Genomic DNA, 25,531 nt, shown 5'->3' on the forward strand with positions numbered 1-25,531 from the left:
GGTCAATAGGTACTGCTGAGTGCTCAGCATTTTCTGAAGTCAGAAGGTACATAAAGATTATTACTATTTATATTATTGTAGCACGGAGGTCACAAGTGGGATCAGGGTCCATTGCGCTATACACAAAACACACAGTAAGAGACAGACCAAAATTTTCAAGAATGGGACTCTAATGTTACACTCTTAAATCCATGTTTAAATACCCAAAGGTGGTATTTTCAAAAGCTCCCAATTCATTTTTGCACTCTTGAAAACCCACACTTAAGTGACTAAATATGATCTTGAAAAATTCGGTCATAGTCCCTGGCCCAAAAAACTTGCAATCTAAACAGACAAGGCAAAGGGTTAGGGTTGCAGGTGTCCGGTTTTTGACCAGAACGCCTGCTTGCAAAGGGACCCTGGTGGCTCCAGTCAGCACTGCTGACTGGGCCATTAAAAGTCTGGTTGGTAGCGCAGCAGGGTTAAGGCAGGCTCCCTGCCTGCCATGGCTCCTGGAAGCAGCGGCATGTCCCACCTTCAGCTTCTACGTGTAGGGGCAGCCAGGGGGCTCTGCATGCTGCCCCCTCCCCAAGCGCTGGCTCTGCAGCTCCCATTGGCTGGGAACTACAGACAACAGGAGCTGCAGAGGCGGCGACTGCAGATGGGGCGGTACGCAGAGCTGCCTGGACAAGCCTCCATGTGGGAGAGGGAGACATGTGTGGAGAGACATGTCTCTGCTTCTGCGAGCTGCCTGAGGTAAGCGTCACCTGGAGCCTGAACCTCCTCCCGCACCCCGAACCCAGCCCTGATCTCCCTTCCACCCTCCAAACCCCTTGGTCCCAGCCAGAAGCACCCTCCTGCAACCCAAGCCCCCCATCGCCAGCCAAGAGCCCAAACCCCCAGCCAGAGGCCTCATCTCCCACTGTGCCCCAACCCCCACCCCAGCTCTGATCCCCCTCCTGCCATCCGAACCCCTCAGCCACAGAGCACCCTCCTTCACCGAAACCCCTCAGCCCCAGCCCCACCCCAGAATCTGCACCCTAAGCCAGAGCCCTCACACCCCCTGCACCCCAGTCCAGAGCCCCCTCCTGCACTCTGACCCCCTCATTCCTGACCCCACCCCGGAACCTGCACCCCCACCCCTGACCCACTCCCACACCCTAACTCCCTGCCTCAGTCCAGAGCCCCCTCCTGCACCCCAAACCCCTCATCTCTGGTTTCTAGTCTAGTACCCTATCCATTACACCACAGTGCCTCCCAATGGATCGGCACAAATTTATGGATATGGATTTAGGACCCTAATTTTCAGCACTTATTTTTGAAAAGCAGGACTTTGATCAATTACACATGCGCCAGGCCACAGTGGTTCTCAACCTATTTACCATTATGGCCAGCATATACAGCTCTCTATGTGTTGTATGGGCTGCATCCATACTGTATATAATACCTGTACAACACTTAACATCACTGAAAGTCATTTAAAAACTAGCCCAAGCCATTTATTGAAATAAAGGGTTTTTTCTGTTAACACATTGGACTATACAGATGTGGCTGAGTGGGTGTGCATGTGTATGAGAATGAGCGAGTGTATATAGGTGAAAGTTGTGTGAAATGGACAGGAAGTGTGTGTGTGTGTGTGTGTGAGTGAGAGAGAGAGAGAGAGCGCGCACCAGTGTGTGAGAGTTATGGGAGACAGACAGTACCCATGATATATAATACTTGGGGGGGGGGTTGAATAAACCGGTTTCTGTACAATAGCTGGGATTGTCCTGGGCTGTTGATCCCTGCAAGATAATTGTGAATCCCTGAGCTCAGTGCTTAAAGTAGACTGGAAAAAGCATGTGTGTATGTTGGGGGAGAGGTCTATGATAATCCCAGATGAAATAAATGTTCATGCACTTGGAGGGCAGCACTCTCAGGGCACCCCTCAGTGACCCGACTCCATTTTTAATTCTTTTTTGCCAGGACTGTGACCCCTTGTGACTCTGCACACTTTAAGCCTTGCCTGAGCTGGGCCCACAAACAGCTGCAGCGTCAGCAGTGTGTCTTCATCTGAGCTGCTGTTCTGTAATGCAGGGGGCAGTGTACATGGCGTGTGGCACACAGCAGCTCTGTGCCCTGGGTGCCTCTCACCTCGTCTGAGGCGAGGACAGAGCCCTGTAATGGATAGGGTACTAGACTAGAAACTGGAGGCTGCCCAGTTGCTGTCTCTGTGTGTGAGTGAGTGGACACTGACCTCTGTCTGGTGGTAGTGACTATAGAGGTGATGCAGCTGGGCTCGAGGGGGCTGCTCAGGGCCCCACTCAGTGCAGGGGGTACCAGGAGCATGCACTCAGCCCTACGTGGGGCTCAACACTGGGGCACTGTCCCGGCCAGAGAGGGTCACTGCTGAGGATGGCATTAGGGCCCTGCAGCAGAGATTGCATGGGGTGTGTGTGTGAGGACTCCCCCCCACCCTGCCTGCTGTAGCTGCCCAGTTGGGCACATGTCCCTCCATGCCTGCTCCCAGACAGTCAGGGGCCAGGTTGATCCCTGGGGTGGGGGACAGTAGTTGGGAAGCCACCTATAGGATAAGTTTCCACCCTGCACCAGCTCTCCCCACAGAGATGGGACTTACAGGGCAGCCTCGGAGCTTGCAAAAACCAGGAGAGGGATGGCGTGGGGGACGCAATGTCCCCCACAGTATGCCCACGCCTTGTGTGGTTGATGACCCTGCGCATCCCCCTGCCTGTGGCAACTAAACTTTTGGCATCCGGTCAGTAGATCTGATGGACGCTGTCAGGTTGCCTTTTCGACCAGGCTTTCCAGTCGAATACCAGACTTCTGGCAACTCTATGTGTCCGTGCAGCACGGAGAGGGAGGAAGCAGCTAACGGCTAGCTGAGCTCCTCCCCTGCCCTGCTGGCAAGGGGCGCTCCAGCAGGGCTCCATGACACTTCTCCTCAGCCGGCCTTGTTCCTGCTGGGACCAGGAATGAGATGCGGCAAACTTTTTGTAGCACACAGCTGGGAGGCAGCTGTGTGCTAATTGGGCCCCAAGTGGCCTGCAGGTTGAGAACCACTGAGCCAGGATAATTGCGACAGCAGCTGTGATGGGGATATATGAGATGTTAGTTATACTGAATAAGATTTAATATTTATTTGTATTAAGTCTTTGAAAAAAATTACAAATAAGCATTTCTTCCCAAGACATATTACAGGAGTCAAATACTACTTTCGGTACAAGAGTCTATATACAAGGGACAGACTCAATCCCTGCTAAAGAAACTCCACAGAAGAGAACAAGAGATACTCATAATAAAAACAAAAAAAAACAAACCCGCAAGCCCCATTATGCACAGGTATTTCTGTGCAGTTTACATATTTACAAATTTTTACAAATATTAAGGGCCTTGTTCCTGCAAACACTTATGCATGTACAAGTAAATTATTTAAGTGAAGTTAATGGGGCTGCTCAAGTGAGTATAGTTCTGCATGAATTAGGTGTTTGCAAGATCTGGGCTTAAATGTATAAACCTTTCTATTTTGAAGTAACCAAAACTATTTTCAAATCTGCAAAGGGACTAATTTTTAACTAACTTCAAATTCATAACTATTTAATGGAATTACCTGACATCGATGGAGGACACTCTAATCCTAAAGGTAACGGCTTCAGTTTTCAGCTGGCAATTTTACTCTGCCCTAATTGAGGGAAGGGTTTGAAATTGATCTTATAACCAACCCTAACTGGTGACATTAAGACACCTTAATGAACAGATAACTGTCTTTCCATAACAATAATGGAAAACTGCTAATCAGTCAAATCAACACACTGGTTCAGTCATAATGAAACATTGCTTTCCTGTGGTGCTTTAGAGATATAATAATAGTTATTGTGGAGTAGGACTCAGAAATATTTAAAGAGTTGCATTATTACAAGACTATCACGTTGAAGATACTTTCACGCAATACAACAGATCAAAGAACTACAAAAAATACTATAGTATATAGCCTTCTGATGCACAAAGTAACAATGCCCTCTTTGCTTAGACACCTCTTTCTTCCTATATCAGAATGCAAAATTTTGACATTTAAAAACTCTATTGGCTTAGTATTTACAATTTATGGTTACAGTGTGGAAACCCAGCATTGTAAATACTTGTCCATACAGTAGTTAACCTTTCCTTTATCATACACGCTTAAGAAATTGACTAGCATTAGGCCTCAATGCACAAAGTCACAAGTTCATTGCTGTTCCATAAATGTTTAATTAGATACCTTTCTGAAAGCTGTAACCTCTACAAAAGGTTAGTAACTGCCATGACAGCTTTAGTGGATTTATACTACGAGAGAAGGTTTGTGCAGTACATACAATTAAAGTGGAATATTTTCTTAATCTTCGTAATGTAATATAATGTAATGTGGCACTAAAATACACTATAGGACCACAGCAGGTGCTTAAATGAAATAATAGCAGCACTAGCTAAAGAAAGAGATGACACTAAAATAGAATAGTATTTTTACAGTGGCAAAATTATTCTTTTTATATAGTGAAATGAAAATTGAGTTTATTTTGGGCTTTAAAAGTAAAAGACTACAAAAAGAAAATTCTAATTTCTTTCTGACCTGTTTTTCTTCTTCCCAAAAGAGAACTCTGATTTTCCTTGTGTTTCTAAGAGTAAACAACAGGGATCATTCATCCAACAGATGCCAAACTACTTTACAGAAGTCTCTAAATAATTATGCAACCTATATGTGCTGTATAGAGGAATTACTTTGCCCACTGCCTCAGCACTGCCACCTATGAGGCAAAATACAGTAACGTTTAACAACCTCTAGCAACACTACACAGCAGTCCAGTGAGAAAGAACACTTCATTCAATAAAAGGAGACTGGAAATTTAGGTAAGTATAATGTAGTTACTGAAATTAGAATTTGGCCAGGACAGTGGGGTTAAAAGCCTAGGCATTGAACTGACTAACAGCATTAAGGGCATACTGTACAGTTTCTAATAATCAAGACGACAGATTTGGTGTGGACAAAAGGAATGTGACTTTCATCCCACCACACTATCAATGAACTTTATTTCTATGTGGACTGATTTCTCGGTGTTAGATCTCTTCAGAAGAGGTCACTAGTTATCCCACTTTTAACAGCCAACACTTACAGCTTTCTATGCACCATATGCCTAGAAATCTTGCACCATAGAAAACTTTATACATCCAATTAATAAAATTTTCCATGAACACGAATAGGAAACACATGCCATTGAAAATACAAATTAGTAAAGAGGTCTCAGAATAGAAAGCTTTCTTTGTTTGGTACTTTAAATTGTCTATTCCAAACCAATTTCAGTTCTAGTTTCTCCTTAGGGAGGAAAATTCTGCTTTCTTTTACAGTGGTGTAAATCCAAAGAAGCCCACTGAAGGAACTAATCTGGATTTTTCACTACTGTAATTGAAATCAGAAAGTGGCCCTATATATTTCTCAAACACACACACACACAAAATTAGTTTACTGTAAAGCTCATATTAAACAATAGAACCCTCATATAAAACAGACAAGTACATTACAATTAAAAAAACAGTTAAAACTATGACATTTTGAACTGAGGTAATTTATATATTCTGTGACCCTAATTGTTCATGAAGTTTTCCAACAAGGGAGAGAAGAAAATGCATGTTTTCATTTCAACAACCTTAACTGACTCACAAGACACACAAACTCTGTCAACATATACAAAATTAATTACATGCTTTACATTATACAATAGATACATATATTAGGGTTGTAAAATATATGGATCAAAGCACTCCTAAAACAATGCTGGGTCATTGGCTCAGTTACTAACCCAAAGGAAAGCGTTTCAATAACAATGGTTCCTGAAGAATACTGTTTTCCTTACAGATCTCCTATTTATGCACTAACCAAGCACTGTATCTTGCACCAACTGAAATTAAAGCGTTCTATGCTATTGACTGCAGCAGCACGTTCAAGATCACAGCCTAGGGTGGTATGACTGTACTACATAAAAGTTGAATGCAAGTGCATGATAAAATTTGTTATGCAATTTGCTATATTCAATTAGGTAATGCAAAGAGTTTGTTCAGTTAACCTCACAAGACACACACACTGAATTATAATGGCTGATGACAACAGTAATTAAATGCTACAGTTTGTGAATCATCATTAACTTATTTCCCTTACACAATAAGGGATTGTTTCAGATACCATATGAGTTACACGATGAACTGTTAATAACGGTGATGGTGATAAAGGGTGAATACACAATTATGATAACATTGGTTTTATGAGTGATAATATATCAATGTTCTAGGAGTTGAAGAAAGTCTGGAGTAGATGCAATTAACACTTTAGCATGGTTACAATCAATTTCCAATGTTATTTTTGCCTATAATGCAGTAGCCATTCATTAATCAAGATGTAAATTTAAAGCTGCCTTAAGACACAAATAAAATCTCTTTCGTACTGACAGCCTGGTCATTAATGGACATTTCTTCAAATTACAGAATTTTCATATCATTTGACTTGATTAGCATTTCTGTGCAAAAGGTGCTTTTACATAGGAAAGCATTAGCTACTGTGATGACCCCTAGCCCAGGATACAGTCTTAAATTGGCCACAGTGGTGAAAGTGGTGGAAAAATGTAATTTTAACCTATAACCATGTTACGTAAAATTGCTGTTGAAAGGACACACAGAATCTAAGGAATACTTTCAAATGAGTTTGTCTTGAACCCAAAGAACTGTTGAGTAGGGTTTTTTTTACAATTTCTAGTGAGGTGACAAGTGTTTTAACAACAGACTCAAATGTTTTCAAGACAAAAACAATGAGGAGTCCTGTGGCACCTTAAAGACTAACAAGTTTATTTGGGCATAAGCTTTCATGTGTAAAAATCCCACTGTGGGGAGTGCACAGACACATGGGGACAGGGCAGATATGCCTGACTAAATGAGAGAGGCAAGCGGTCAGCCGGAGTCTGCATGAAGGAGGTTCCCCAACTCCCTAACAATCCCTCCTCCCACAAAAAACCTTATTCCATACTTCTTCCACCCACACCCAACAACCCTCCAGGTTCACTCCCGGGCTTCTTCCCAGCAATTACTTCCCTCTCCCTCAGTTCCTCCATTACCTCTCACGCCCACAAGCCTTTGCACTGCTTCTATAGGGTGTGGGAAATATGTCTCTGTATTGTAGTTTAAATGAATTATTACTCAAAGTTTTGCATTCATATGCCTAGTAAGCAATCTATTTCCTGAATCTTTTTTGTTGTCTGTATTGTTACAAACATATTTACTGACAGGTATTTTGAAATAAATTACCAAAATAATTGAAACTGGATTATATTTGGTTATTTTGAGAAATAAAATATGAAACATTTTAAAATATTGTGCACAGAATGTTTAATGTTTTGGTGCAGAATTCCCCCAGGAATAGAAAGAGGAGAGAGGGGGGAATGTGCCAGTATCCAAACTGACTACACTGAAACAGGAGCAACCTAGAAAAATATTCTTCCAAGCCCAGAGAGTAAAACTGGAGCTCCAGAGTGGCTAATTTGATCATGTGCCATATGCTGCGCCTGTTCCTGAACTGCAAACATCAGAAACAAAAGCTGTACTTTCTTATTTTTTGCTATTCTTGGCTCTCTCCTTTTGCGAGCATTTCTCTTGTTAAACAGAATTGAATTTTAACAGCACAATCCAAGAACCACCACCTAAAATTGGCTCACTATTTTTTCCCTCCAAAAGTGCCTGTTGAGAGACTCTCCACAAGGCCTTATCCCTTTAAAAGACTATATAAATATACTAGAGAACAGAAAATCAGGGCAATTATTAAACAAAAAGTTAGAGAGACAAGGTGGGTAAGGTAATATCCTTATTGGACCAACGACTGTTGGTGAGAGATCCAAGCTTTCAAGCTTACACAGAGCTTTTCTTCAGGTCTGGGAAACAGAGCGTCACAGCTACAGAGAAAGTTAACATATTTTCTTTTAATTTAGTTTGCAATTAGTAAATGCTTTTTTTTTGTTTGTTTGATGGTATACAGTAAGCAACACCTGGTCCTTGGCAACAAAATCCAAAACCCAAGATTACTGTTATGCCAGTACAAAAGTAAAGAAAAGGGGAATATAAAATTACAACATACTAAAAATACTAGCCAATCTTCCCAACAAATCTGCGGGTGAGAAATTAATACCATTAGCAGAGTTGTGTGTGGCACTCTCACCAAAGGTCTGTTTGTTCTATTGCTGGTTCTTAATAGTTCTATTATTCCTTTATTAGTTACACAAACATCAATTATTTTTACAAAATCATAGCTAATAAGTGATAAGAGACTGATGGGTGCAAGTTCTGAGTGGAACACCTGCCAGGCAATGACGCTGAGAGAGATTTGGGAGGTTTTAAAAAACTTCTACAATGTTAACTTATTAATGTGGAGTGTGACAATCATGACAACAGCAAATAATGTATACAATTCAATCTTGAATATTTAAACTTCATTTATCTTGAGTTCTCTGGTGTACAATAGGGTCATGTCCTCTGATGTCTATTTATTATATTGAAAATTCCCTAGATTACCAAATGTCCATCATGAGATTTGATTAATCAAAGTTGTTCTTTAATATTATCCCAACAGAAAGATACGTTAGTGAATCTTTGAAGACACTCATACAAGAATATATGGCAACATTTTAAGGGGTAATTTTTCAGAAGTGTGTTAGAATTTAGCCAAGTAACAAGTGAATAAATACCCTGTAAACTCTATCCTGAAATGCCTTAATTAAACTCTTGATTAAATATAAAATTTACATTTAAATAAGCATAAAATCATAACCTATTACATCCAATTGGCTGAGCTTGTGAGGCCTTACACAGAACTCAATGGTATTAATCTATTTGTCTGTATTCATGTAATGCAATAATGACGGAATGTCACATCTGATCAATTTCAAAATTTAAGGGAATGTTCTAGAAATGAATGGACTATTGATTTTGGGGGAAAATCAGGGCATTGCAAGTAGGGAAATGAGGGACAAACAAAGTCATTTTCATTTGTCGATAGCACCCATTTTCGGCTATCAGAAGAACGATAACCCTGCTCATCCTCCTAATAGAGTTTAATATGTTGACCCCCTAAATGCCTTATCTCTCCAAAACACAGAGTAGAAATAATTGCACTCCCTCTGGGAGCCATGGGGTGGATGCTCATCCAGAAGGGGAGAAAAGCAGGCTTCCTTTCTCCCTCCTAATGTCCTGCCTCCTCAAAGCCTGTTCCATGGTGGGAGAGAGAGGAAACCAGCTGTTCATTCCTCCCATCCAATCCAGGGGGAAGAAAGGTACATTTGGGGAAAGGAGACATAGAACCCTTGGCATGGGGGAGGAGAATGCAATCAGGAGAACAGAGCCCCTGGTCTGGTGGGGAGGTTATGGCGAACAGGAATGGGGAGAAACAGAATCCTGGCCTAATAGGGAGCATGGGTGGCCCTGCTGTGAAGATGTGACACCAAGCACACCTGGATAACATGATAATAAGATGTGGCATACTCAGATAATGGGGAGTAGTTGTCACCCTGCCTTGTTTAGCAGGTGATGGAAGGTCCAATTGTTTAGCCTCGTGCAATACCAAGACTTTGAATGGGAAACCACCAAAAGCAACTGCAAACAATCAAAACCACAAGGAGGTTAAAAAAAGGAAACAAAACGCTGTTTTCAGTATAAGACAGAGGAGAGAGATGTATTCTGGATCCATTCACTGGGGAAAACCTTTGTGGAGCGAGGATGTTTTCATGAATGTTTGGACCTCATTCTTGGGAAACCAGCCAACTCTGCAACAGGCCGAACTTTGTGAGGAAACCCTACTCCATTTAATAAGTATGATAACTATTAAAAACAGTTGACCCAGGTTCACATTTTGTGATTTTGTTTTGTATTACAGACATTTGTTCCCACCATTCTCTCTCGTTTCTAGTTAAATCTTTATTTTTTCTTAAATAAATGTATTTTGAAGTGCACACAAGTGCTGTGTGGTTTAAGGTAAAGGTAGTAAACTGGGGTACACTGCCCCTTCGGGAGCAGAGGATCTGGGATTTCTGTGAGTAGCCAGTTTCTGGGGCTGGATATCACAGAGGAATGATTCAAAGGGACTCAGGGATTGGGGTGCCTCTATTGTTAACCTGCAAGGAGAAGTTAGGGTTGGCATAGCCTTGAGCGGCTGAAAGGCTGGTGGTGTCAGGGAGTTGATAATCTGCCAGGCAAATGCAAGAATCCCTCACTCTGAAAGCAGGTAGTAACAAGGCAACTCACTGTCCCGGGTCCCCTGAGAACTGTCACGGGGGAGAAGGGAATGGGGGAACAGATAGCCTCTGGCTTAAGGGAGAATGGGGGACTCTAGTATGAGGGGAAGAGGGGGACACACAAAGAATCCCTATTGGGGCCAAATTGGGGAACCCTGGGTTGGGAGGAATGGGCGTGAACAGAGAGCTCCTCCCATGGAGGGGGGGAAGGTGGGAAAGTGGGGAATGGGGGCAGACAGAGCCCCTGGCAATGAGGGTAGAATGGGGAACATGAGTAATGGGAGGCATACAGAACCCCTAGTGGCAGGAGATTGAGGACGCTGGTGTGGGGGAAAAGGGCAAGAGGGTACACAAAGCCCTGTCATGTGGGCAGACTGGGGGAATGGCGGCGTAGATGAAAATCGGGGAATGGGGACACACAAACTCTGCCATGGTGGGGGAGAAAGGGGACTCTGGACTGGGAGACTCTCAGAATACTTGGCAGGGGGAGTTGCAGGGAGTTGTTGAAACAGACAGGATGCATCCGATGAAGTGAGCTGTAGCTCACGAAAGCTTATGCTCAAATAAACTGGTTAGTCTCTAAGGTGCCACAAGTACTCCTTTTCTTTTTGCGAATACAGACTAACAAGACAGGAATGGGAGCTAGTGGGGATGATGAAGGAATGCAAGGAGCCACTGGTGTAACAAACCTGGCCTACAGAAACTGTGAAGCGTGAGACACCCCCCCTCCATGTGTATATTTGAGATATAAAGCATTACAGAACATATGCTGTACATACATACATACTGTTGTGGAGGATGTTAACTACATGTGTCTACGGACTTTAACAGGAGCTGTGGAGGTAAATCCTTGTAAACTGCTTTGAAAATGTAAGGGGTAGGTATTGTTCTAGTGCATTTATTTTAATTAAGCTGATAATAAATCAAGCAACACAATATACTATAATTAGGCAAACTTATTTTTAGGTTTTATTAGGTTCAAAAAATCAAGTGAAATAACAGAAATATACAGGATTTCTTGGGTTAAAAATACTGGGCCTATTGACGCAGTTGAAAGCCTTTTTGTTTGGAATCCAACACATAGCATTGAAAACTGAGTCAGTGATACAGCATCAAACAGACAAGGTCATGCTGAAGGTAGCCATGTGCAGAATTTTAGAATTGTTTTAAAAAAGGGGTTAATCCTAATCAAAGGCCAAGGTTCTGGTACATTTATTCCTTGATTATTATTATTTACTATATGAATTTTGCTAGCATCAAGAGGCCCCAATCAGGAACTGGGCCTCATGCTGTTAGCCTCTGTATCAAAAGTAATGGAAGGATGATCTCTGCCCTAAAGGTTTACATGCAGCTTCCTGCAGAGCAAGGTACTACTTTAGATGACAAAGAGAATCAAAATCTGTCCCTAAGAAATTTGAATTTGGAGAGAGGATTATTTTAAAATAGTTGGGGGATAATGCAAAAAACAGAGCTCTAAATGTAATTTAAAATATACAGTTTAAACATTGCTTACAAGTAAGTAACAGCACTGAACAGACAGGTGGTGTTTGAACATCACCCAAAATCAATTATGAGACTATCATAAGCAAATGTAAAATTAAATGAAAAAAGTGACATTTGAAAAGAGCACATATAAAAAGCAAGGAGACCCTAGTTTGCGATAAGCAATACCAGATTAGAAAAAAAATATCAAGAAGGTGGTACTGTTAGATTCCAAGCAATGAATAATAGAGGCAAGTATTTCGTCATGCATTTCGTCAAGGTCTTTGACTTCACATGCTTATTCTTGCTATACATATGGGAACAAATGAAAAGCTTAAACTTTATGGTCAAAGAAGTTAATTGAGTTTAGGATTATTTGTGATCAGTTTCCTTGCCTAGACAGTTAAAACAAAAAAAAAGAAGTCTCTCTGAGGACAACTGGAAACATTTATTTATGCTCATATTGATGAACTCCTGTGGAGCTGCCAGTTCAGTTTTATACCTTTAGGTATAGATGGCAGAATTGTTTATTGTGATTCAAAAATCTATGGGTTTTAAACTTGTGATTCCAAGGAGGGAGCTGTTAGCAGAAAACTAGAACTAATAGATTTTCCTTAAGGCTTGAAAGTACAGGTTTGGTTTTTTTAACAACTAAGGATCTTCAAATTCACAGGCAAATTTACCCTAAAAGTTGGTACAAATATGTAGCATTTCTGGACAACTCATCCAAGATCAGTTCATCAAATGTACATAATATAAATGTCTAAATGCAATAAAATACAGTGAGTTTCAACATGTGCATCTGGATAACTATTGTATGCACAAGCCATAAAGAAAGAAGAAGATTCATGAAGCATAGCTGCAGATTTGTTAAGCTCTGTGTTGCTAAGCAAGAAACACCTATAGCATATGGGAATTACATCATCCACAGGGAAAATTGGATACTACAACAGAATTATATAATGTGATTTAAAAATCTACCATCGTTATCAACAGCTATTATCCAAAGCCCACTATGGAGTCCTGATAACAAATAAGAAGTTCTTTCCATCTGGCTAACTTTTGGGGCAAGGAACACACTAATGCAGAATAGAAAATCACAGAAGAGACAGATTGGACCATATAGTTTATTATGTATAGTTTATATCAGTGCAGGATTGTTCCCTGCAGCCTGATTATGGATGGTAATGAAGTAGTATATTTTATTGGCACAGGAGGAGGATCTATCTATTCTACTGAGTAATAACAGAGCACTGAGTGAAATATGTTATAATATTTAAATCATTTTAATCTACAACTGCAAGCATTTCCCCATGTTACTATCTTAACACTGCCAAGGTGAAACCCTCCTGTCACAAGATGGCAACAGAGATGTGTTGTGCTTTAGTGAGGAGGAAGAAGCAGCAGAAACAGGGAACATTAACTTGTAAGCAAGGAAGTGAATCAGACTGGGGAGCCTACCGAGGAAAGAAGAGAAACAAACTTGGTTAAAAGTTTTTGTGTGAATAAGACCCAGTTTTTGTGGGGTTAGGACAGTGAAAAGCAAAGAAAACCTCTGGGCCAGATGTGCAGCTAATGTAAGAAAGTGTAACTTCAGCGTAACTAGGCTGGTTTACATTAGCTGAGGATCTGGCCCCAGAAAGCTGAAGGAAAGGAAGAGAGGGAAAAATATCAGGATTAAATAGGAAAAAATATGGATACCTTGAGGAGAGGAAAGATAGGCTCTTCAGGACTTCTTGTCTCTGAAAGCAAGAAAAATAGAAGAAGGATGTCTAAGGCCACGAGAAGGAAGAAATATGGGACAGCTAGAAAGCATGTAAAATTGGAAGATAAATATAAGGAAAGAGACAAAACAGAAAAAAGGTGCAGAACAGAAGATGAGTAAAAGAGACTCAAAATGGAGAATCAGAGAGAGAACAAAGAAAAAGAGAAAAGGAAAGTGGGAAAAGGGAGAGAAAAATATATACATTTCCAAGGCTAACTCATTTTATTTCCTACTCAGGTTCCTATCTTTTTTGTACATGCGTTTCAGAAAAGGGGATCAGAAAGAAAAAGTATTGATTGTGGTTCAGAGACTAGGGAAATGAATAATCTTCAGGCTCATCATGGCCATCGGGAAAAGAAGAGCAATCAAGCACTTTAATATTCCAGTGGGAACATTGTCATCTGTATGTGTTTGTTCCAGAGAAATGTGCTGCTAAATGACATAAAACAATCATGAGTTAAACTTCTCTGAATATTCATGACTACATTCCTGGGTGCATGACATTATTGTTATGCTAGACAGACTGATCTTATCAGGTCTGAGCATCAGTTATTCTCCCGTTCATTATTGAAAGGTGAGAAAACTCCTTTGTGATCAGGACCTTTAGTTATCAGGCATCTTGCAGCTGAGATCAGTGAAGGAAAAAAACAGACCGATGGTTCTGTACAAAATACACCATATAATAAAAGTCTTCTCATGATTAATATTTTACACACACTGTCTCATGTGCTGAAATGAGAGAACTCTTTCTCAATGCTGTTTATGTCATGAAAGAAGGATTATGGAACAAGCACTGCATGTCCATTTATAAACACACACATACATATATGCACAACTTATGTTATGCACCAATGAAAAACTGCATTTATTGTGCACGTTTGGAGCCATGACTGCACTGCACCTACTAATAAATATATCCCACCACCACCACTTCACTCTCCCCCACCATTTACCTATGGCTCCACACACACAACAACTTTTGATCAAGTTTGTAACCAGTTGCTGGCACATTTGACTGTAAAGGTGTTTTGTATCCATATATCACATGATTAAAATGCAGTAAAAATGGCAGCTAACAGTATTTTGCACCAGCCAGTGGCCTACACTGGCACATGGTTGTCTTTCTGTAACCAGTTCAAACTCAGTTATTTTTTCCAGCTTATACGGGACTTTTAAACTATGCCTGTGTAACTAGCTGTGCCAGTCCTTCCTTCTAACTCTGTGCAGCATACCACAGTGTATGACTGCTGTCATAAATATAAAGGGAAGGGTAAACTCCTTTAAAATCCCTCCTGGCCAGAGGAAAAATCCTCTCACCTGTAAAGGGTTAAGAAGCTAAAGGTAACCTCGCTGGCACCTGACCAAAATGACCAGTGAGGAGACAAGATACTTTCAAAAGCTGGGAGGAGGGAGAGAAACAAAGGGTCTGTGTCTGTCCGTACGCTGCTTTTGCCAGGGATAGAACAGGAATGGAGTCTTAGAACTTTTAGTAAGTAATCTAGCTCGGTATGCGTTAGATTATGATTTCTTTAAATGGCTGAGAAAAGAATTGTGCTGAATAGAATGACTATTTCTGTCTGTGTGTCTTTTTTGTAACTTAAGGTTTTGCCTAGAGGGATTCTCTATGTTTTGAATCTAATTACCCTGTAAGGTATCTACCATCCTGATTTTACAGAGGTGATTCCTTTACTTCTATTTACTTGTATTTCTATTAAAAGTCTTCTTGTAAGAAAACTGAATGCTTTTTCATTGTTCTCAGATCCAAGGGTTTGGGTCTGTGGTCATCTATGCAAATTGATGAGGATTTTTACCAAACCTTTCCCAGAAAGTGGGGTGCAAGGGTTGGGAGGATTTTGGGGGGAAAGACGTGTCCAAACTACATTTCCCAGTAAACCCAGTTAGAGTTTGGTGGTGGCAAGTGGATATTCCAAGGACAAAAGATAAAATTAATTTGTACCTTGGGGAAGTTTTAACCTAAGCTGGTAAAAGTAAGTTTAGGAGGTTTTCATGCAGGTCCCCACATCTGTACCCTAGAGTTCAGAGTGGGTGAGGAACCTTGACATGGTGGCAGAGTGGTGGGATTAACCTGAAATCATTTTGAGATCAATTTGAGATTTTTTGAACTAGAAATACAGATTTTAAAAAGGAAATTTTTTTTTCTTTGGAGCTGCTGGAAAGCAGCTTGTTTTTTCTCTGCTTTGGGGCCAGAGCAGAGACAAAAGGGGATTATCTTTGTGAATTGCAGGTTTTCTTTGCCTGGAGGCAGGGTACTTAACCTCCTGCAGGGAAATTCACAGTCTTGGTAAACCAGAAGTTTTTTTTTTCCTAAAAGTAAATAGGGGGGGGTGGTTCTACCCATTTGCCTGGAGACAAAAGTGGCAGGGGCTTTTTTTTAGGATTTTGATTTTTTTTACAAGGAGCACCGGTTTGAAAAGGAAGTTTTTTTTCCTTTAGGCTGCTGGTAAGCAGGTTTCCAAGTAGTTGGAGTTTTTTTGCTTTGATTTGGGGCCAGAGCAGAGACAAAGGGAATTGTCTTTTTCTGTAGGCTGACAATCACTATCAGAGAATAGGTATTCTATTCGAGCACAGCAAAATTTTACAGCCAAGTTTTGTTTGTTTTCGGGTGTAAAGTTAGTTAAAAACAGAGAGGTTAGGATGACAAAATCCACGGCTCAACAAAAACTGGAATTAGCCAGATTTCAGGCTGAGGAAAAACAAAGGAAACATGAAAGACAGATAGAACTCCTGCGGCTGAAGAAGGAGGAGAAGGAAAAAGAGAGGGAGCATGTGGAGGAGGAGAGGGAAAAAGAGAGGAAGCATGCACTGGAGATGGAGAAGGTAAATGCTCAGCAGAATATACCAACAAACCCTAGCAATCCTTCTCCAGGTACCACTCCCTATCCCAGGAAGTTCCCCACCTACAAGGCAGGTGATGATACTGAGGCCTTCTTAGAAAACTTCAAAAGGGCCTGCCTTGGGTACAACATCTCTACTGACCAATACATGGTAGAGCTGAGGCCGCAGCTCAGTGGACCCTTAGCTGAGGTGGCAGCTGAAATGCCTAAAGAACACACAAACAAGTATGAACTGTTTAAATCCAAGGCGAGAGTCAGAATGGGGATAACACCCGAGCAGTCTCGTCGGAGGTTCCGAGCCCTAAGGTGGAAACCAGACATGTCATTTACCCGACATGCCTACCACATTGTGAAACATTGGGATGCCTGGATATCAGGAGCAAGTATTGAATCTCCAGTAAATTTTCCCTTCCTAGTACAAATGGAACAATTCTTAGAGGGGGTTCCTGAGGAAATAGAAAGATACATCCTAGATGGGAAGCCCAAAACTGTAATCGAGGCAGGAGAGATTGGAACCAGATGGGTGGAGGTGGCAGAGAAGAAGAAAACTGGTCGCAGTTGGAGCGGAGACCAGAAGGGACAACCCCAGACCACACCCTATTACCGGGGGCTGTCCAAAGCCCCACCTACCTCCCAAAGAACCCTCCAGACCCCTTATCGTCCCACCACCCCATTCTCCAGCAACCCACCTCGCCCCAGTGACCCGTCAGCTGGACGATGTTTTAAATGTAATGAGCTGGGGCATGTAAAGGCAAACTGCCCCAAGAACCCCAACAGATTACAGTTCATTGCACCGGAATCACACCAGAGGTCCGCAGGCCCAGATACCTCCCAGATACCCTTGGAGCGGAGGGAAACTGTGAGTGTGGGCGGGAAGAAGGTCACCGCATGGAGGGACACCGGAGCACAAGTGTCAGCTATCCATGCTTCCTTAGTGGACCCCAATTTAATCAACCCAGAGATCCAAGTGACGATTCAACCCTTCAAGTCCAACTCTTTCAATTTGCCTACAGCCAAGTTGCCTGTCCAGTACCAAGGCTGGTCAGGAACGTGGACTTTTGCAGTCTATGATGATTATCCCATCCCCATGCTGTTGGGGGAAGACTTGGCCAATCATGTGAAGCGGGCCAAGAGGGTGAGAATGGTCACCCGTAGCCAGGCTAAACAAGCCGTGAGGCCGAGCTCTGTTCCGAAAACTTCTATCAGGACCCAGTCAGAGGTGATGGACCCGGACACCAGGCCAATGTCTGCAACAGCAGTAGCGGATCCAGTCCCAGAGACCCAGACGGAACCAGTCCCAGAACCGGAACCAGCAGAACAACCAACACCAGACCCATTGCCAGCACTGAATCCAGTACTTGCAACCTCAACACCAGAGGGCCCCACCGAACCTGAACCGGCAGCAGCCGATATCCCTATACAAGAGGCTTAGCCGGAGCCTGAATCCCAACATAGTGCACCAGCGGAGAGCAACCCCAGTTTCCAGTCAACGGAAACAACCCCATCCCCTCCATCGCTTCCAGAGGGACCAAGCATAGGTCCACAATCCAATGAGGAACTGATGTCTTCAGCATCAAGGGAACAGTTCCAGTCCGAACAGGAAGCAGATGAAAGCCTCCAGAGAGCTTGGACGGCGGCACGGAGCAACCCACCGCCTCTCAGCTCTTCTAATCGATCCAGGTTTGTTGTAGAAAAAGGACTTTTATACAAGGAAACTCTTTCTGGTGGACACCAGGAAGACTGGCATCCTCAGAGACAGTTGGTAGTTCTAACTAAATACCGGGCCAAGCTCTTGAGCTTAGTCCATGATCACCCTAGTGGCCATGCTGAGGTGAACAGGACAAAAGACCGTTTGGGGGGGGTCATTCCACTGGGAGGGAATGGGCAAGGATGTTTCTACCTATGTCCGGTCTTGTGAAGTATGCCAAAGAGTGGGAAAACCCCAAGACCAGGTCAAAGCCCCTCTCCAGCCACTCCCCATCATTGAAGTTCCATTTCAGCGAGTAACTGTGGATATTCTGGGTCCTTTTCCGAAAAAGACACCCAGAGGAAAGCAGTACTTTCTGACTTTCATGGAGTTTGCCACCCGATGGCTGGAAGCAGTAGCCCTAAGCAACACCAGGGCTAAAAGTGTGTGCCAGGCACTAGCAGACATTTTTGCCAGGGTAGGTTGGCCCTCCAACATCCTCACAGATGCAGGGACTAATTTCCTGGCAGGAACTATGGAAAACCTTTGGGAAGCTCATGGGGTAAATCACTTGGTTGCCACTCCTTACCACCATCAAACAAATGGCATGGTGGAGAAGTTTAATGGAACTTTGGGGGCCATGATACGTAAATTCGTAAATGAGCACGCCAATGATTGGGACCTAGTGTTGCAGCAGTTGCTCTTTGCCTACAGAGCTGTACCACACCCCAGTTTAGGGTTTTCCCCATTTGAACTTGTATATGGCCGTGAGGTTAAGGGGCCATTACAGTTGGTGAAGCAGCAATGGGAGGGATTTACACCTTCTCCAGGAACTAACATTCTGGACTTTGTAACCAACCTATAAAACGTCCCCTGAACCTCTTTAGCCCTTGCTAAAGAAAACTTACAGGATGCTCAAAAAGAGCAAAAGGCTTGGTATGATAAACATGCCAGAGAGCGTTCCTTCAAAGTAGGAGACCAGGTCATGGTCTTAAAGGTGCTCCAGGCCCATAAAATGGAAGCATCGTGGGAAGGGCCATTCACGGTCCAGGAGCACCTGGGAGCTGTTAATTATCTCATAGCATTCCCCACCTCCAACCAAAAGCCTAAGGTGTACCATATTAATTCTCTAAAGCCCTTTTATTCCAGAGAATTAAAGGTTTGTCAGTTTACAGCCCAGGGAGGAGACGACGCTGAGTGGCCTGAAGGTGTCTACTGTGAAGGGAAAAGTGCTGGTGGTGTGGAAGAGGTAAACCTCTCTATGACCCTTGGGCGTATGCAGTGACAGCAGATCCAGGAGCTGTGCACTAGGTACGCACCAACGTTCTCAGCCACCCCAGGACTGACTGAACGGGCATACCACTCCATTGACACAGGTAATGCTCGCCCAATTAAAGTCCAACCTTACCGGGTGTCTCCTCAAGCTAAAACTGCTATAGAACGGGAGATCCAGGATATGTTACAGATGGGTGTAATCCGCCCCTCTGGAAGTGCATGGGCATCTCCAGTGGTTCTAGTTCCCAAACTAGAAGGGGAAATACGTTTTTGCGTGGACTACCGTAAGCTAGATGCTGTAACTCGCCCAGACAACTATCCAATGCCACGCACAGATGAACTAGTAGAGAAACTGGGATGGGCCCAGTTCATCTCTACCTTGGACTTAACCAAGGGGTACTGGCAGGTACCGCTAGATGAATCTGCCAAGGAAAGGTCAGCCTTCACCACACATCTCGGGCGGTATGAATTTAATGTACTCCCTTTCGGGCTGCGAAATGCACCCGCCACCTTCCAAAGACTTGTAGATGGTCTCCTAGCGGGATTAGGAGAATATGCAGTCACCTACCTTGATGATGTGGCCATATTTTCGGATTCCTGGGCAGACCACCTGGAACATCTATAAAAAGTCCTTGAGTGCATAAGGGAGACAGGACTAACTGTTAAGGCTAAGAAGTGTCAAATAGCCTAAACAGAGTGACTTACCTTGGACACCAGGTGGGTCAAGGAACTATCAGCCCCCTACAGGCCAAAGTGGATGTTATCCAAAAGTGGAAAGTCAAAGAAACAGGTTCAATCCTTCTTGGCCTTGGCTGGTTATTACAGACGATTTGTACCACAATACAGCCAAATCGCTGCCCCACTGACAGACCTAACCAAAAAGAAACAGCCAAATGCCGTTCAGTGGACCGAAAAGTGTCAGAAGGCCTTTAACAAGCTTAAAGCGACACTCATGTCTGACCCTGTACTAAGGGCCCCAGACTTTGACAAACCGTTCCTAGTAACCACAGATGCGTCCGAGCGTGGTGTGGGAGCAGTTTTAATGCAGAAAGGACCTGATCAAGAATTCCACCCTGTAGTGTTTCTCAGCAAAAAACTGTCTGAGAGGGAAAGCAACTCGTCAGTCAGCGAAAAAGAATGTTACACCATTGTCTATGCTCTGGAAAAGCTACGCCCATATGTTTGGGGATGGCATTTCCACTTGCAAACTGACCATGCTGCACTGAAGTGGCTTCACACCGTCAAAGAAAATAACAAAAAACTTCTTCGGTGGAGTTTAGCTCTCCAAGATTTTGATTTCGACTTCCAACACATCTCAGGAGCTTCTAACAAAGTGGCTGATGCACTCTCCCGTGAAAGTTTCCCAGAATCAACTGGTTAAAATGATCCTTGAGATGTGGAAAATATTGTTAGTCTTTATGTACTTGGTAGTATATTTAGAGATGCATGTGTCTTATTAACTCTGTTTTTCCTAGAGCTCCAGGAAGATATCCCAGCCAGTGTTTCACCCTAGCTGAGATTTGGGGACATGTCATAAATATAAAGGGAAGGATAAACCCCTTTAAAATCCCTCCTGGCCAGAGGAAAAATCCTCTCACCTGTAAAGGGTTAAGAAGCTAAAGGTAACCTCACTGGCACCTGACCAAAATGACCAATGAGGAGACAAGATACTTTCAAAAGCTGGGAGGAGGGAGAGAAACAAAGGGTCTGTGTCTGTCCGTACGCTGCTTTTGCCAGGGATAGAACAGGAATGGAGTCTTAGAACTTTTAGTAAGTAATCTAGCTCGGTATGCGTTAGATTATGATTTCTTTAAATGGCTGAGAAAAGAACTGTGCTGAATAGAATGATTATTTCTGTCTGTGTGTCTTTTTTGTAACTTAAGGTTTTGCTTAGAGGGATTCTCTATGTTTTGAATCTAATTACCCTGTAAGGTATCTACCATCCTGATTTTACAGGGGTGATTCCTTTACTCCTATTTACTTCTATTTCTATTAAAAGTCTTCTTGTAAGAAAACTGAATGCTTTTTCATTGTTCTCAGATCCAAGGGTTTGGGTCTGTGGTCATCTATGCAAATTGATGAGGATTTTTACCAAACCTTTCCCAGGAAGTGGGGTGCAAGGGTTGGGAGGATTCTGGGGGGAAAGATGTGTCCAAACTATGTTTCCCAGTAAACCCAGTTAGAGTTTGGTGGTGGCAGTGGATATTCCAAGGACAAAGGATAAAATTAATTTGTACCTTGGGGAAGTTTTAACCTAAGCTGGTAAAAGTAAGTTTAGGAGGTTTTCATGCAGGTCCCCACATCTGTACCCTAGAGTTCAGAGTGGAGGAGGAACCTTGACAACTGCACATATAGCTGTTGCTGCTTTGTGTGTATGCCCTCTACTACAGCTGAGACACTAATGGACAGCTGCCTAGATTTGCCAGAATTTACTTATACAGACAGTGTGATAGCTGAAAATTGAACCTTGTTACTTGCAAAGCTAATGGTCACCTCTTAGTTTCAAAATCTCTCTTCAAGACAAAACTTTTATACCACCATCAACCATCATTGACTTTACATTTGTATAAATTACAAATACATACATGACAGGTTTCAGAGTAACGGCCGTGTTAGTCTGTATTCGCAAAAAGAAAAGGAGTACTCGTGGCACCTTAGAGACTAACAAATTTATTTGAGCATAAGCTTTCGTGAGCTACAGCTCACTTCATCGGATGCATTCAGTGGAAAATACAGTGGGGAGATTTATACATACATGTAAATATATCTGCATATAACATACAGATAAATTCACAGAGAGAATATAACTATCATTAAAATGCACTCACCATTTGCAAAACATCAGAAGAAACCATCTGCATGCAGCACATTGCAGTTGCCAAAGCACAGACAATTGTGGAGATGATATTGAGAGCACACACGCTGAACAATAGATCCTGTGAAAAGACAAACAGCACAATGTCACTTCTTATCTTGGTGATACACATGACAGGATTGCAAATATTTTTAGCAGATTTGAAAATAAATGCTGTCAATTGTTATCTATTTGATATAATCTTAATTAGCTTTGTACAATTCGCTCAGCATATAAACTTTCTCTTATCCCAAACACACACACTAAAAACAAAAAAGAAAACTATTATCCAGAGAAGTAGCTGAGCACTAAAAATGTTTTTTAAAATGTTTTTGGATCCACACTCCACTGATGTTACACAAACTACTACAGCTTTTCTTGGGTACAAAATCCAACACACTGTTGCCAGAAAGAGAATATGAGTCTGACTTCTAATTTTTAGAAATACAATGGCCAATTTAATTGCTTTCAGTATTTTAAACATACAAGTTAGAATTTTATTTGCTTTTAAAAATGTCAATAGAAAAAATGGTGAGAAATAAAGAGTGGTACACTCTTATTCCAGATAGTCTGCACCTCTGGAATAGCATGATGGAAACCCAGAAAGATGGCAAAGGACAAAAGGAATCCATCTAGGTCTGTTACGTTGTGTCGAGTTAGTAACTGCACAATGATATCTTTTCAAGAACAATAACAACAGGAACTTAAAAGAAAAAAACAGAACTAAATAATATATTGCCCAGATTTAAAAATACTTGAAATTAAAATAGCAGCATTTTCCCCAATACATTTGTAATTTTTAAAATGTATCCAGTTCTTAGAGCCACCTGATTTGCATGTAGTGTGTCTAACACTGGAGGAAGATAACTGTGATTTACAATATCAACACAAACTTAATAAGCTAATATACTTTCTCCATATTTAGAAATTGTGCAGCTGCGGCACAGCTGATATACCTATTGGGTTATATTGCTGCAAGCACAGTGATGCTTGTAAAGAACTGAATGGCCAGGAGGTGAAAGTGGTTCATGGCAGATATTTGGAAAAAAACCCTGTTAAACAGGGGACAATAGAACTCAATGGATAAAGAACATTCTGGAGAATCTAAGTCTTAATCTTAAAAACTATGCCATTTCTGTCCCTTCCAATAGCTAAATAACTTACATGCTGTAAACCAATGTACTGTTATCTTGTTGGCTGAAGCAAGTCTGAAACAAAAGTACCAACAGATGCAAATTTATCATTGCCATCTTAATTACATACTCCCCAAGTGACCAGCATTTGAAAATGGAAATCTGCCAACCCCTGGGAGGCACAGGAAATCCAGCAAATAGGTCAGTAAGTTCCAGTCACTTAACAGGATACACTGAGCCGGATCTGTTCTTGCTGCTCTGCTCAGCTGTTTGCTGGCTTCTCAGGCAGCTGGCTGGCACATGGGAATAATGGATCAGTTGGGTCCACAGCAGAAAGGCAGGAAGAGAGCCAGTCTCCCTCCCCCTCCCCACAATATGGAAGTGAAGGAGGACTAGTTCAAGCAAAAGGATGCACTGACAAACACCAAGAGTGTCAGGATACTTTCATGGGGTAAACTGGGGAGGCACTGCAGATATTCAGCTGGTAAGCAAGTGGCACAAAAAGAGGAGAAGGAAAGATTGTGAAAGTTCTGGGCTCCAGAGGTGAGCCCAGGTGATGAGCAGGAGAGAGACAGACACATGATTGAAAGGGAGAGGAGTGCCAATGACCAGGAATAAGAAACTTGGTGCCATTAGAGGAACATATTCAAGTGAAAATCCCCTAAACAACAACATTCTAGAGCAGGTTCACCAAAGTAGTATACATTACAATAATTATAATATGCTGTTTGTATCCCCAGACAGAAATATAAACTGTACAGTTCATGGATTCAGAAATCCACACATCCCTCACTAAAAACTCAGAATGTGAGGAAGAACACGCAGCAGACTCCAAAGAATACACAGATATTCATGGAATACTACATTTGACATCATCATCTCTAAAAACTTACTATTGCTGACTTTCAGTTTAATAATTTCTATCTCTTTCATTACCCACACAGCAATCTGCTCTCCAACAAAGAAGAGACCCACCATCAACCAATGGAATGACTTCAGATTTACACAGGTGAAAATGAAAGCAAAATTTGACCATCTGTGTGCAACAGACTTTCATAATGTACCTGCAGTAATTTGCAGGTGCAACTGATGTCTTGTAGACCTCCTCGCAACCAAGTGACACCATAAATCAAAGTACTTAGTAAATGCCATCATTTGCACATATAAAAGATTGCAAGTGCAAAACTGCCCATACTGGAGCCAAAAGTAGCTCCAGACTTTGGAAATATGGGCTTGTAAGTCTCTACATGTAATAATAAAAACTGATGTGATAGAATCAAGATAGCCTCCATGGTTATTATGTTCCGTAGTCCAGGTGGAACCCAAAAGTCTTATTAATTCACATGTGCAGATTAATATCTCCTATGCTCAAGTCACAAAGTCAGTAATGAGTAAAGCTAATATTAATTAGAGGTGTTCTAGGACAATTCTGTTTCATTGAAACTTTTGAGATTTCAAAATTTGATTTCATTCCACACTGAAAGAAAACCAAAACCTTTAGAATGTTTTTGCTAAAATGGAACGATGTGAAAATATCAATTTTCCAACTGAAACTCTAATTGAGCTTTTTGATTCAGAAAGAACAGATCTGTGGGTGAGTAGCTTGGTCACTAAGACACTGGCCTGGGATGTGGGAGATCCATAGTCAAGTCCCTAGTCTGCCTTATTGAGAGCAGAGTTCTTCATCCCAGATCACTCTAAATCAGGCAGAGAAGGGACTTGAACCTGTGTCTCTCCCACATTTCACACCAGTGGCTAAGATCCTAACTACTCCCTACCCCTCCCAAAACTTAGTTGAAATTGATATATCTTTGTGAAACATTTCAGCTTTGATAAAATGAAATCTCTTTGAAAGAGTTCCAACCAGGTCTAACAACAACAACATTGTTCTTTGTCCAACTGCAGGTAAAAATGGAAAAGTCTGCTGTTTCAAAACTGCTTGCTTATTCTGATCCTTTAACACTATACAAATTTGCAACAGAGAGCAAAAAATATAACATGCATAGGGAGGGAAAATTTCAATCCCTGTCTGTCCCACTCCCAAAAGCAACATTTCAGAAAAAAAGGAGGCACAAGGAGCATCTATGAAGAATGTTAAATAATGACTTCTCAATCTGAAGTAGCTCCAAGTCTAAAAGATCAATGTAAAGATATGAATGACAGGTCAAGTCAAATATAGAAAAACACAAATAAGATTTGCAGAGCACAC

At 42.0% G+C, this 25,531-nt stretch overlaps 1 protein-coding gene across 7 annotated transcripts in view; it reads right to left on the bottom strand.

Annotated features, from left to right (window-relative positions):
• The window catches only part of ENTREP2 (endosomal transmembrane epsin interactor 2), a 376,956-nt gene that overhangs the window by 37,128 nt on the left and 314,297 nt on the right, over positions 1-25,531 (bottom strand). For all 7 annotated transcript variants that reach the window (XM_073303686.1, XM_073303684.1, XM_073303682.1 and 4 more), the window contains one exon: positions 22,164-22,271. In XM_073303686.1, coding sequence (XP_073159787.1) covers positions 22,164-22,271 — 108 coding nt within the window. The remainder of the gene's footprint in view (positions 1-22,163; positions 22,272-25,531) is intronic.

This window comes from Lepidochelys kempii, chromosome 10 (genome assembly GCF_965140265.1).
Source record: "Lepidochelys kempii isolate rLepKem1 chromosome 10, rLepKem1.hap2, whole genome shotgun sequence".
Classification (NCBI taxonomy): domain Eukaryota; kingdom Metazoa; phylum Chordata; order Testudines; family Cheloniidae; genus Lepidochelys; species Lepidochelys kempii.